Source organism: Gopherus evgoodei, unplaced genomic scaffold (assembly GCF_007399415.2).
Source record: "Gopherus evgoodei ecotype Sinaloan lineage unplaced genomic scaffold, rGopEvg1_v1.p scaffold_80_arrow_ctg1, whole genome shotgun sequence".
NCBI lineage: Eukaryota > Metazoa > Chordata > Testudines > Testudinidae > Gopherus > Gopherus evgoodei.
In genome coordinates, this window is record NW_022060101.1 from 294,614 (window position 1) to 307,911 (window position 13,298).

Below are 13,298 nucleotides of genomic sequence, written 5' to 3' on the forward strand. Positions count from 1 at the left end.
GGAAGGAGTATGGCAGAAAGATCTAGGGGTCATAGTGGACCACAAGCTAAATATGAGTCAACAGTGTGATACTGTTGCAAAAAAAGCAAACGTGATTCTGGGATGCATTAACAGGTGTGTTGTAAACAAGACACGAGAAGTCATTCTTCCGCTTTACTCTGCGCTGGTTAGGCCTCAACTGGAGTATTGTGTCCAGTTCTGGGCACCGCATTTCAAGAAAGATGTGGAGAAATTGGAGAGGGTCCAGAGAAGAGCAACAAGAATGATGAAAGGTCTTGAGAACATGACCTATGAAGGAAGGCTGAAGGAATTGGGTTTGTTTAGTTTGGAAAAGAGAAGACTGAGAGGGGACATGATAGCAGTTTTCAGGTATCTAAAAGGGTGTCATCAGGAGGAGGGAGAAAATTTGTTCACCTTAGCCTCTAATGATAGAACAAGAAGCAATGGGCTTAAACTGCAGCAAGGGAGATTTAGGTTGGACATTAGGAAAAAGTTCCTAACTGTCAGGGTAGTTAAACACTGGAATAGATTGCCTAAGGAAGTTGTGGAATCTCCATCGCTGGAGATATTTAAGAGTAGGTTAGATAAATGTCTATTAGGGATGGTCTAGACAATATTTGGTCCTGCCATGAGGGCAGGGGACTGGACTCGATGACCTCTCGAGGTCCCTTCCAGTCCTTGAGTCTATGAGTCCTGGCTCCCAGCTCCTGCTGCTCTGACCCAGCAGCCCCGACCCAGCAGCCCCCACTCCCCTTCCAGAGCTGGGAGAGAACCCAGGAGTCCTGGCTCCCCCTCATGTTAGGGAGGGGAGGTACTGGGTGAACTGGACACACTGGTCTGAGCTGGGGGAGTTCAGGCCGCCGGAGCACGTGTCTGAGCCGGGTACCAGACGCAGGCCCTGATTCCCACCCCATCTCCCCTCTCTGTGCTAGGGCAGGGTGTGTGGGGTCTTCCCTGCTGTTCCCCTACTCCCCATGCCAGGGGTCCCAGACAAGCTGGTGAGTAGCAAGGAGTTTATTGTCACTATACAAAGCCAGATACACACACAAGCCACCTGGAGGGGAGGGAAGAGCCTCCTGACACCCACCTGCAGGTCCCTCACCTTCCCCCTCCTTTGTGGGGAGCCACCGCAGGGCAGAAAGGGGTGCTGACATGAGGGGGACGGGTCCCTGCTGCAGCCTGGAGCTGCCCCCCCAACCATAGGGGCCCCACAAGTCGGTGGCGAGCGCTGGGGTTGGACTAGTCACAGTGGGTTACAGCAGCAGGGGGAGAAGGGAAGAGTGGGACAAGGATTTTCCACTCCCCACAGTACACTGGCGAGAGGGGGCACAGACCCCGTGCCCACACAGGGGAGGGGGCTGTGCTGATCCCCCCCCCAGGCCTGAGGCAGGGTTGGGGGCCGCAGCTTCCCCTCTCCTAGAAGTTGGGCTTGTGTTTCTTCAGCTCCACCATGAGGTGGTGGATGTTGATGAGCTCGGCGCGGGCCGGCAGGGCGCGCAGGGGCGGCTGCGCCAGCACCTTGTGGAAGCGGTGATAGTACTGAATCAGCTGGGTCAGCACCCCCTGCAGGGGGGAGAGAGGGGTGGAGTCAGAGGCCCTCAGTCCGTCCCCCCCGGGCAGTGCCGCCTCCGCCCAGACCTCGGCACTCCCTGTGCTCCAGTCCCCACCACCTGGTGGGGGCTAGCTCTCAGGCCGACCCCCTCCCCCGTACATTACAGCTGCTGGGCCACGTCCTTAGCCCCTCACTCGGGGAGCAGCTGCAGGGTAACATCCCAGCCCCCTTCACGCCTGTCCCTGCCAGGGGTCCGGGGGGCTACATGAAATGTCTGTAAGGGGGAGCTTGTCAGACTGGGAGGGCGTATCTAGGGGGGTCCTGCTGGGGTCGGCCCTGGCTCCTGTACTAGTCAATAGTTTTACTAATGGCTTAGAGAACGGAGCGGAGATGCTGCTTACCAATCTGCAGCTGACACCAGGGGCGGCGGGGGGCTTGCTGCATGGTGGAGGGCAGGGTTAGAATTCTAAACAAGCCGGACACCTCGGAGAACTGGTCTGAATTCAGTAAAGTGCAAAGTAGGTCCCTGAGGCAGGAGAACAGACAGCTCCAGCCTCGGGCCTAGCTGTCTGGGGGGCTGCTGAGCCACACTGGGGGTTTTGGTGCCTCACGCAGCGAGTGGGAACCAGCCCTGTGCTGCAGCTGGTGAAAGGCTGGTGTCATGCTGGGCAGTGCTAACAGGGGTGGCGTGTGTAAGACGCAGGAGGTAACGGTCCCGGAGTGTGTCCAGCCCTGGGCCCCGCTGGGGACAAGTGGAGAGTCCAGAGAACACAAGTGACAAAGGGTTAGGGACCCTGACCTGTGAGGACAGGTTAAAACCGCCTGGCTCGGTTAGTCCTGGGGGGGGCTGAGAGCAGCCTTCAGCTCAGTCCCGGGCTGTTCTAGAGAGGACAGGGGTCGCTTGCTCCCCGTGGCCCCAGCAGGCAGGACATGGAGCAAGGGGTGAGTCCGGCTGAAGATGAGGAAACGTTTTCTAACTCCCCAGGCAGCGAAGCCCCGGACCAGGCGCCGGGTCAGGAGGCTGAGGCCCCGGACCAGGCGCTGGGGTGGGAGGCTGAGGCTGAGGCCCTGGACCAGGCCCCACATCCAGGAATCCCCGTCCCTGGAGGATTTTCAGGCCAGGTTGAACAAGCTCCCACAGGGGCTGGGCTGGGCTGAGTTTACTTGGCCCGGCCTCAGCACAGGGGGCTGGACTCGGTGGCCTCTGAGGGTCCCTGCCAGCCTCCCAGCTCCGTGATTCGCTGCCTGTCTCACCTGAATGATGCTGGTCCCGTTTTTGAAGTTGCTGAAGGATCTCATGACATCCTGGCTCAGCGATTCCACCGAGGCCTTCCACGTGGTGGAGAATCCGCGCACCAGCTGGGTCACCCGGGCTGGGGAGAGATGGGTCAGTGCCACTGGGGGGACGGGACAGAGCCTAGAACCTCCCCTTATCTGGGGAACCCTTTTATAGAGAACCCAGCACCGGGGACAGGCTCAGCCGCCGGCCGAGGGACCCTTGCAGCTCCCCTGCTGGTGTAGCCAGTGGAGCGGTGGAGACAAGGGGGTAGGAACGGGATCCCTGTTTGTCACCCTCCTCGTGTGGGGGCCAGGGAGGTCCCCGTGTCTCACCCTCCTCCCCACGCAGCCGGTCGAGCTGCCCCTTCTCAATGAGTGACTCCGACTCCTTGACGAAAGCAATCATCCCCCCGAACGGGGGCAACAGGATCTCCTCGATGAACTCCTGGGGGGGAGGGGAGAGTCAGCACCGGTCCTGCCCGCCCATCCTTACCCCACTCCCACCCTCATCCCAGCACCGGCCTTGTCCCCCCATCCTCCCCCAACTCCCACCCCCAGCACTGCCCCCCCCAGCACAGCATCCCCCCCACCCCATTTCCTACCCCTAGGTCCCAGGCCTGGATCAGGGCACCCAAGAAGCTTCCTGCTGGGTGCGGAGATCCCATGTGGGGGGGTCCTTGTGGTGGCACCAGGTGGTCAGACCCCTTTCCCCACTCCCCCTCCACACATCCCAAAAAAGGGCCACGTGACACATTCTTCAGTTCCAAGGCCAGAAGGGACAATCGTGACCCCAGGATGGAGCTTGGGCTCAGCTGATTCCTCACTGCGCCCTCCCATCTGTTCCAGATCCCCACCCTGCCCCCTGTCTGTTCCAGAGCCCCGCCCCTACTGCAAACCCCCCCATATCTGTTCCAGACCCCCACCCCGCACTGCACCCCGTCTGTTCCAGAGCCCTGCCCCTACTGCAAACCCCCCCATATCTGTTCCAGACCCCCACCCCGCACTGCACCCCGTCTGTTCCAGAGCCCTGCCCCTACTGCACACCCCCCATATCTGTTCCAGACCCCCACCCCCCACTGTGCCCCCGTCTGTTCCAGAGCCCTGCCCCTACTGCACACTCCCCATATCTGTTCCAGACCCCCACCCCCACTGTGCCCCCGTCTGTTCCAGAGCCCTGCCCCTACTGCACCCCCCCATATCTGTTCCAGACCCCCACCCCCCACTGTGCCCCCGTCTGTTCCAGAGCCCTGCCCCTACTGCACACTCCCCATATCTGTTCCAGACCCCCACCCCTCACTGTGCCCCCTGTCTGTTCCAGAGCCCTGCCCCACTGCACCCCCCCATATCTGTTCCAGACCCCCACCCCCACTGCGCCCCGTCTGTTCCAGAGCCCTGCCCCTACTGCACAGCCCCCCCATATCTGTTCCAGACCCCCACCCCCACTACGCCCCCTGTCTGTTCCAGAGCCCTGCCCCGCAGGTCAGTGCCCCCTGCCTGGACCCACACCCACGCTTTGGCCCTAGCTGTGCGGCGCTTGGGAACTCACCTGGGACCGGGCTGAAAGCAGCTGCTGGAAGCCCTCCACCTCCTTGCTCTCCTCCACCGCCCGCTCCTGGGGAAGGAATGGGGCAAGGGAGTGACTTGTCAGCCCAGGGCCCTCAGCGCCACGCTGGGGGGGGCGGGGGCAGAGAATGGGGCAGGGGGCGTGACCTTCAGCCCAAGCACCAAGCTGGGGGGGACCTGTCAGCACCAAGGTGTGGGGGGGGCTGCCTGGCTCAGGAGGCAGGGAAAGGGAGACAAGGCCTCTCCCCTCTATGGGGCACTGGCCGTCAGCCGGCCCCAGGGCAGGGGAGTAAAAGGCTGGGGGAGGTTGGAATGGGACACTGGGCCTGTCCCCTCTGGGGGGCGCCGGCTCCCACCCAGCCCCAGGGCAGGGACTACCTGGCTCAGGGGGGCAGGGAGGGGACACGGGGCCTGTCCCCTCTGGGGGGCGCCGGCTCCCACCCAGCCCCAGGGCAGGGACTACCTGGCTCAGGGGGGCAGGGAGGGGACACGGGGCCTGTCCCCTCTGGGGGGCGCCGGCTCCCACCCAGCCCCAGGGCAGGGACTACCTGGCTCAGGGGGGCAGGGAGGGGACACGGGGCCTGTCCCCTCTGGAGGGTGCCAGCTCCCCAGGGCACGGGGCACAGGCTGGCTCTGGGGGCCGTTACCATGAGGACGCTCAGCATCATGTCGTAGTTGTTGATGAGGAAGATGAGCTGCTCCTTGCGCGACGAGAACTCAGCCGCCACCCGCAGCACGAAGTTCTCCACTTCCACCTGGGGCAGAGCCAGGGCTGAGGGGCCGAGCCAGTCACCCCTGTGCCTGAGCTGGGTGTGCCCCACCCCCACCCCAGGACTCCTGGGTCCCCTGGCTGGGTGTCCCCACCCCCATGGGTCCGAGCAACCCCAGCTCCCCCCGGCCGCAGGACTCCTGGGTCCCCTGGGCTGTATCTCCCTCCTCGTGGTACCCATAGCTCTCTGGCAGCACAAGGGCACCCCCCATTGTGCTGGGTCTCCCTACCCCCCCATACCTGCAGCTGCCCCAGCAGCGTGTGGGTTCGCTCGTTGGGGAAGGTCTGGTTGATGCTGACGATGGCAGAAGAGAACTCTGCATAGCGCCGTGTGATCTGGGGGGACATGGGGTGGGGGGGGGTGAGGGTACAGCGGGTTCCCGGGGACCCCCAGACACTGCTCCCTCGGCGTTCCCTGACCTCCAGCCCTGACACCCCAACCCCCCCAAACTACTCACCCTGCCCTAGGCCAGCCCCCCCCCCCACGCCCCAGACAACCCTCACCCCCCTTGCCCCATAGGAGCACCCACTAACTCTCCACACCCCCAACCCCTCCCACCAACATTATCCACCCTTCCCAGGTGAGCCCCCACCCCCTCCCATGCCCATCCCCCCTACATAGTGGGGGCGCGTGTCCAGGAAGCCCAGTCTCTGGGGGTCCGTGTTCTGGATGCTCTGGATGTTCAGCTCTAGGATGTACTCGAACCGCGGCCACAGGATCCCCAGCAGCGTGTCCCAGTACCTGGGGGGAGCCGGAGGCCTGGGTTCTCTCCTGGCTCTGGGTGGGCTGTGAGGCCCAGAGGGCAGAACAGGGGGCTGGGAGCCAGGATTCCTGGGGGCTATCCCAGAGTCAGCTGAGGAGCGGGGCCCAGCGGTCAGACCAGGGGGCTGGGAGCCAGGACTTTTGGAGGCTCCCAGCACCACACAGGCAGTGGGTCAGAGCAGGGAGCTGGGAGCCAGGACTCCACGGCTCTCCCAGCACCACACAGGCAGTGGGTCAGAGCAGGGAGCTGGGAGCCAGGACTCCAGGGGGCTCTCCCAGCACCAGGTGAGGAGTGGGGCCCAGCGGTCAGACCAGGGGACTGGGAGCCAGGACTTTTGGAGGCTCTCCCAGCACCACACAGGCAGTGGGTCAGAGCAGGGGGCTGGGAGCCAGGACTCCAGGGGGCTCTCCCAGCACCAGGTGAGGAGTGGGGCCCAGCAGTCAGACCAGGGGGCTGGGAGCCAGGACTCCGGGTCTCTCCCAGTGCTGTGCAGGCAGTGGGGCCCAGCGGCTGAGCAGAGGGCTGGGAGCCGACACTCCGGGGGACTCTCCCAGCGCCAGCTGAGGAGTGGGGCCCAGCGGTCAGACCAGGGGACTGGGAGGCAGGACTCGGGGGGGCTCTCCCAGCGCCGGGCTGGCAGTGGGTCAGAGCAGGGGGCTGGGAGCCAGGACCCCGGGGCTCTCCCAGCGCCGGGGGGGGGGTCTGGGGCCCAGCAGCAGAGCAGGGGGAGGTACCACACTCACTTGTCGATGGCGGGGACGTTGCGCTTGGCCATGATGGCTCGGAAGCGCAGGACAATGTGGATGCAGAGGAATATGGCGATGCTGTCATAGCAGTCGCACACGTACGCATCCATGTGTTTCTAGGGGGCACAGACACAGGGTCAAAGGGGCCAAGAGCCCACAACAGCTGTCCCCTCCCCACAGCAACATCCCAGCATCTCCCCACTGGCCTGCCCCCTCCCGCCGAGCCCCCCTCCCCCAGGCTCAACAGAAATATGGCCAGCATCTTGCCCATCTCCCCTGGCCTGCCCCCCCGCTGAGCCCCCGCCCCGAGGCTCACCAGAAACATGGCCAGCGTCTTGCCCATGACGGCGTTGAAGAGCTCCTGGGCGCTGGGCCCCGTCACCAGGAAGAAGTCGCAGAGGAAGAGATACTCTCGGCAGCTGTTGTCCAGCAGAGCGTAGTGCTGGCTGCGGAACAACGACTCGAAGGGGTACTGCCGGGGGGGCGGGGTTAGCTGGGGGGTGGGGACACAGCCCCCCCAACCCCTCTGGCAGGGGAACCATGACTCAAAGGGGTACTGCCGGTGGGGAGGAACACACACCCAGCACCTCCCATCCTGCTTCCCCAGTGACCCCCCTGATCCACTGGCCCTAACAGGTCACAGCCTCCTGCCCCTCCCACCACAGCTGGGCCAAGCCTCCTGTCCCCACCACATCTCCTCCTCTGCCCCTCAGTCTGCCCCCCCAAAAACCCGCATTTGCTCACACGGACATCGCTCTTCTGGGCAGCATGGGGCACAATGATGGGCCCCTCCAGCTCAGCCCCCCCAATCACGCTGCCCCGGTTCCCCAGCGTGAAGATCGTGTTGCGGTTCTTCAGTGACGGCTTTGAGAAAAAACGTGCAGGGAGGTGTCAAGGAAAAGAGTGGGGAGATGCTGCCCCCCCCCCCAGCTCCACTTCCCTCACCTTCCCAGCCAGTCCCCCCCAAGCCCCACCCCCCCTTGCCTTCCCAGCGAGCCCCCCTACCCTCAGCCCCACACCCTTTCCCTGCCTCACAAGGTGCCTGGGAATGCAGCTGTCCAGGCACAGGGAGCCAGGATATCTTTCTTGGCCGTGTCCTCCACTCCCATCAGGTCGTCCTTCTCCGCCACCTCCTCGTACTGCAGGACAGACAGGCAGATGGGGGGGTCAGTGTGGGGTCCCCAGCCCCTCCCCCCAACAGTGATGGACAGACAGGGGTCAGGGTGGGGTTCCCAATCCCTCCTCCCAGTACTGCAGGACAGATGGGGGGAGGTTAGCATGGGGTCCCCCATCCCCACCCCGTCATTCACATGGTGGGGAATCAGAGCACACTGTGTGGAAATCCCCACCCCCACACGCCTGCCCCACGAGGCTCTGTACACCCCCCCCATCCCCAAGGGCTGCCCCACTCTCCCCAGGTTCCCCTCACCTGGATCTTCATGAGGCGGCCGGTGTAGGATTTGAAGTAGGACAGGTAGATCTTGCTCATGGTCTCCACATACTGCTCCCGCAGCTCCTGTGCCACCGACCGCTCGTTCCCAAGCAGGAACTGGTAGAAGAACCTGCCAAGGTGCGTCAGTCTGGGGAACTGCCCATCACTGGAGCAGGGCATTCTGGGAGAGCTCCATAGCCCCTGCTGCCGGCTGGCTAACTTGTAGTGGAGCAGGGAATTCTGGGAGATCCCCATGCACTCCCATCCACACTCCAATGGCTGACATGTACTGGAGCAGTGCATTCTGGGGAATCCCCATTAACCTCCACTCCATAGCTGACCTGTACTGGGGCAGGGCATTCTGGGGGATTCTTATTTACCCCCCACCCCATGGCTGACCTGTACTGGAGCAGGGCATTCTGGGGAAACCCCATTAACCTACACCCCATAGCTGACATGTACTGGAGCAGGGCATTCTGGGGAAACCCCATTAACCTCCACCCCATAGCTGACATGTACTGGAGCAGGGCATTCTGGGGAAACCCCATTAACCTCCACCCCATAGCTGACATGTACTGGAGCAGGGCATTCTGGGGGATTCTTATTTACCCTCCACCTCATAGCTGACCTGTACTGGGGCAGGGCATTCTGGGGGATTCTTATTTACCCCCCACCCCATAGCTGAACTCTACTGGGGCAGGGCATTCTGGGGGATTCTTATTTACCCTCCACCCCATAGCTGACCTGTACTGGGGCAGGGCATTCTGGGGGATTCTAATTTACCCCCCACCCCATGGCTGACCTGTACTGGGGCAGGGCATTCTGAGGGATTCTTATTTACCCCCCACCCCATAGCTGACCTGTACTGGAGCAGGGCATTCTGGGGAAACCCCATTAACCTCCACTCCATAGCTGACATGTACTGGGGCAGGGCATTCTGGGGGATTCTTATTTACCCCCCACCCCATAGCTGACCTCTACTGGGGCAGGGCATTCTGGGGGATTCTTATTTACCCCCCACCCCATGGCTGACCTGTACTGGGGCAGGGCATTCTGGGGGATTCTTATTTATCCCCCACTCCATGACTGACCTGTACTTGAGCAGGGCATTCTGGGGGATCTGGTAGTTGGTCATGGGTTTGCGGAACGAATAGATTTTCTGTAGGACGAACTCCCGGATCTTGGTCACAGCCTGCAAAGGGTCGAGGGGGAGCGGATCACGGACCGCAGGGCAGGCTGAGCCCACGCGGACACCCTTCCCTTCCCCCCAGCACCTCCCCACTCCCTCAGCTCCACATCCACTGCACCTCCATCCCACAACACCCATGTGACCAGCAGGGCCACCCCATGTGCAGAGATCCCCTGGGACGGGCCGAGTTTGGCCTCCCAGGGAGGGGCTCACCTTGACCTTCAGCCGATCCAGCACGTTGTGCACGTCAGTGCAGGCCATGGTCTCGCGGAAGGCCTGCTCCTTCACATAGTTCATCTTGTTGTTCAGCTCGTGCAGCTGCTCCAGGAAGTCCTGCTCAGTCACTGGGGCCTCCAGGATAGTGCTGGAGGCGCGGGGGTAGGGACAAAGGCGTCCCAGGGTCACACCTCACAGCCTGCGCATCCAGCCCAGAGGTGGTGGCCAGCACCCCAAACTCCCCTACCCACCAACGCCTACAGCCTCATCTCCCTGCAGCCTGTCCACGCACAGTGCCTTCCCCACACCTCCCACCCCACTGCCTGGTAGCAGGCCCTCAGCTCAACCCCCCCTCCCCCAAACATGGCAGCCAGCCCCCAGCCTGTCCCCCCATGGTGCCCTCCCCACACCTCCCATCCCCCTGCCTGGCAGCCAGCCCTTAGCCCAGTCCCCCACCTGATCATGGCAGACGGCCCCCAGCTCAGTCCCCGACCTGACCACGGTGGCTGGCCCCCAACCCAGCTCCCCACCTGATCATGGCAGCTGGCACCACGAGCTCGTCCACCAGCTGGCTGAGCTGGCTACGCACGGCCTGGCGGTTCTTGAGCCGCAGGTTCATGGCCACCGACTGCTCCTGCAGCGTCTGGATCTCGCAGCTGATGCTGCTCAGGTCACACTGGAAGGAGCTCAGCATCTGCTCCATGCGCTGGGTGGGAGGGCAGACCAGTCAGAGACATGAACTGCAGACAGTGCTCTGGGGAGCGGGGGGTGGGGCTGTGGAGAGTTTGGGGGCATCAGGAGGTTGGGGGGGCTATGGGGTTCCAGGTCTCACCTTCAGAATGGTAACCCAGGCAGTGACTTAAGGGTGGGGCACTGGAGGGGTGGGGGTCCCACAGGGTTCAAAGGCTCACCTCCAGGATGGCGTCACAGGCGGTGATCTGGTTGTGCAGGGAGGTGATGTTCTTGCTCTCCTTGATGTCTGCAGGGCAGACAAGCAGCTAAGGAAACGGGCATGGGGGACCCAGCCAGCCAAGCAGTGGGGGGAATGCTTGTGAGAGGTCCTGGGGAGGGGCCACTTTCCTCTTTCTCCTGGGGAGGGGTTTGCCCCTTGACACCCCCTTTGCCATGGCGCCTGAGGGCACCGCGTTGGGAACCTCTGCCCCAGGGTATGAAGCAGTACAGCCAGAGTGCAAGGACCTCCCCCGACACTGAGACCTCCCCCCATCTGCCCCCTCCCACATTGTGTGGGCTGCAGGGGGACTCCAGGAGGCAGGATACAGTCGCTGATGGAGGCGTGCTCAATGTGCTGCAGTTCCAGTTCCACCTGCTTGGAGTACTGCCGCAGATCGACACCCTGGGGAGAGAGGGGAGTCACCTGGGAGCGAGGGGGGGCTCAGCTGGGCCCCTGCCCCAGGAGAGGGAGGAGGGGGGCAACTTACTGTCTTCAGCGCCTCCTGAACCAGGGAGTCCTCCAGGTTGGCTTGGATGTGAACTAGGGTAGGGGAGACTGGGTCAGTTCCCATAACAGTGGACCCCCAAACCCACCTCCCCACAGTACCCCCCCACCTCCCTGCATTCCCCCCATGCCACAGTGCTCCCCCACCTCCCTACATGCACCCAAACTACTCCTGGCCTCCCCCACCTCACGGCCTTCCCCCACTTTCCCAGATCACTATCTGCCCCCCACTGGTTGCTGTGCAGGGGTAAGCCCCCCTTACTGTCCACTTCATCCAGGATGAACTCATCTGAGGTGAGGTCCAGGTCCCCCAAGTTCAGCTGCAGCGACTGCTCCTCTCCACGGCCCTAGGGAGTGCAGATCAAGCTGTTACGGGGGGGCTGTGGGGGAGCAATGAGCTCCAGTAGGCTCTGTGGAAGGGGTCTTGGAGGTACACCCAGAGACCAGGCTAGGCAGGCTGGAGGCTGGGGGGTTTAAGGGCCATAAAGGTTCAGGGAACAGAGCTCAGGGTTACCGGGGGGGTGGGCTAGGAACAGAGGGACAAGTGGGGGTCAAGGAGGGAGCACAGACCATAGGGCTCACTGCAGAGATCAAAGACTACAGGGACATGGAATAGGAGTTGGAAGCTGTGGGGCACAAAAAGAGGCCAGTGGGGTTCTATCACCCATGAAACAGGAGGTCCCAGGGTCATGGGGGACACTGTGGGGTCAAAGATGACAGCTGAGAGTGGATTCAGGGGATATGTAGCAAGGGTGGATGGATGGGGATAGGAGAATCTGAGGTTATGGGAGGGTGGACAGGGCATCGCAGGGAGTGAAAGATCATGGTTAACACATGGAGACCGAGGATACATAGCACTGGTGAGAGTCAGCACCTCAGTTCCTTGTAAGCTGTGCGGCCACACAGCAGCCTATTTAGCGCCGTGCCGGCTCTCAGGGAACCCACCCGAGGATCTACTGCGGCCGGGGTGTCCCTCCTCTGGCCTCAACTCTGCCACAGCCCAGTCCTGCTGGGGTCGGGGCACCTATCCTGCAGCCCCAACCCCAGAGCTGCCATGGTGGGGAGGGGTGCCTCTCCCCCACCAGCCCAGGTGCTGCTGCTTAGAGAGAGAGAGCTGGGGGGAGTCCTCTCTCCCCACTGTAGCCCTGGGGCAGCCTGCACTCCAAAACCCTCATCCCCAGCTCCACACCACAGCCCACACCCCCAGCCAGAGCCCTAACCCCCTCCACACCCCAAACCTCTGCCTCAGCCCTGAGCCCCTCATCCCCGGCCCCATACCACAGCCAGAGCCCTCATTCCCCCACATCCTAACCCTCTGCCTCAGCCCTGAGCCCCTTCTACACTCCGAACCCCTTGGCCCCACCCCCACCACATGAATTTTGTTATGTGCACCAATATGAAGGGGATGTGTCACATGTCACCTTCCACACTGGGGCAAAAACCAAAATTAATTCCACACATGGATGGGAAAACGCCATGCACCGGCTGAGACACAGGACAGACGCCACTGGGTCCGGACGGGAGGGGCAAGGTGGGGCCCCTAGGGGGGCAGGGGGGCACAGAGAGAGGGAACAGAGCAGGGGAGGGGCAGAGGTCGGGGGACCAGAGGGGGCAGGAGGTTCAGGGTGGGGTCAGGGGTCACAAGGATATGGGGTCACATGAACAGGCATGGGGGTGACAGAGTGGGATGGGGTCATGTTGGGGTCAGAGGTCAAAGGTCGCTGGCCTTTCAGGCTCCCACACTTCACACAACATTTAACGTGGTCACATGCAAATCCTGCCCAAACCCAGAACCGCCCCACAGCACGCTGGGGATAGGGGGTAAATGACAAGTGGGGACCAATTTGGACACCAGGGGGCGGTTCCCCACTACGGGCCTATTTTGAAGGGACCGGAAGCGGGGTGCCTGGGGACCGGAAGTTGGGCTGGGGGCCCCTCACCATGTTCTCCTCTTCTTCCATCTCAGTCACCCGCAGCCCCAGCTCCTCATCGCGCCTCAGCGCCGCCATCACCCCTGCCCCGCTCCTTCTTTCGCTCCCACCACATCCGGGCCTCCAAGGGCTCATTTCCGGTCGCGTGCCTTTAAAAAACTACAACTCCCATGATGCACCGAGAAGGCTGGGATCTACTGGAAATGAGGCAAAAAGCCCCTCCTTTCGGGAACGGGAGCGGGTGACTGGTATGAACATGTCCCCCGAGTCGAAGGGGGTCAGTCCCTATCAAATAAGGGGGGATTTAATCCCATAGGAACCTTCTGTCATGGGGCAGGTTTCATACCCGGACCTCACATATTGGTGCCCAACCCGGTTTCCGTGTCCCTAGTGGAACTCTGC

The 13,298-nt window shown here is 62.4% G+C and overlaps 1 protein-coding gene across 2 annotated transcripts; it reads right to left on the bottom strand.

Moving 5' to 3' along the window:
* Positions 1-999: 999 nt before the first annotated feature.
* Positions 1,000-13,035, bottom strand: VPS52 (VPS52 subunit of GARP complex). Of its 2 annotated transcripts, none has more exons than XM_030547993.1 (20): positions 12,906-13,035; positions 11,228-11,312; positions 10,949-11,001; positions 10,788-10,863; positions 10,421-10,488; positions 10,040-10,215; positions 9,507-9,657; positions 9,196-9,296; positions 8,102-8,234; positions 7,754-7,811; positions 7,417-7,550; positions 6,989-7,144; positions 6,670-6,788; positions 5,781-5,904; positions 5,403-5,498; positions 5,041-5,148; positions 4,377-4,442; positions 3,164-3,275; positions 2,807-2,925; positions 1,000-1,563 (listed from the first exon to the last, which is right to left on the bottom strand). In XM_030547993.1, exons 1-20 carry the CDS (start codon positions 13,029-13,031, stop codon positions 1,417-1,419), a joined length of 2,208 nt encoding a protein of 735 aa, XP_030403853.1. In that variant the 5' UTR covers positions 13,032-13,035; the 3' UTR covers positions 1,000-1,416. The 2 variants fall into 2 exon arrangements, with proteins under 2 accessions (XP_030403853.1, XP_030403854.1); XM_030547994.1 differs by lacking the exon at positions 12,906-13,035 and adding an exon at positions 12,387-12,501.
* Between the last annotated feature and the right edge of the window lie 263 nt (positions 13,036-13,298).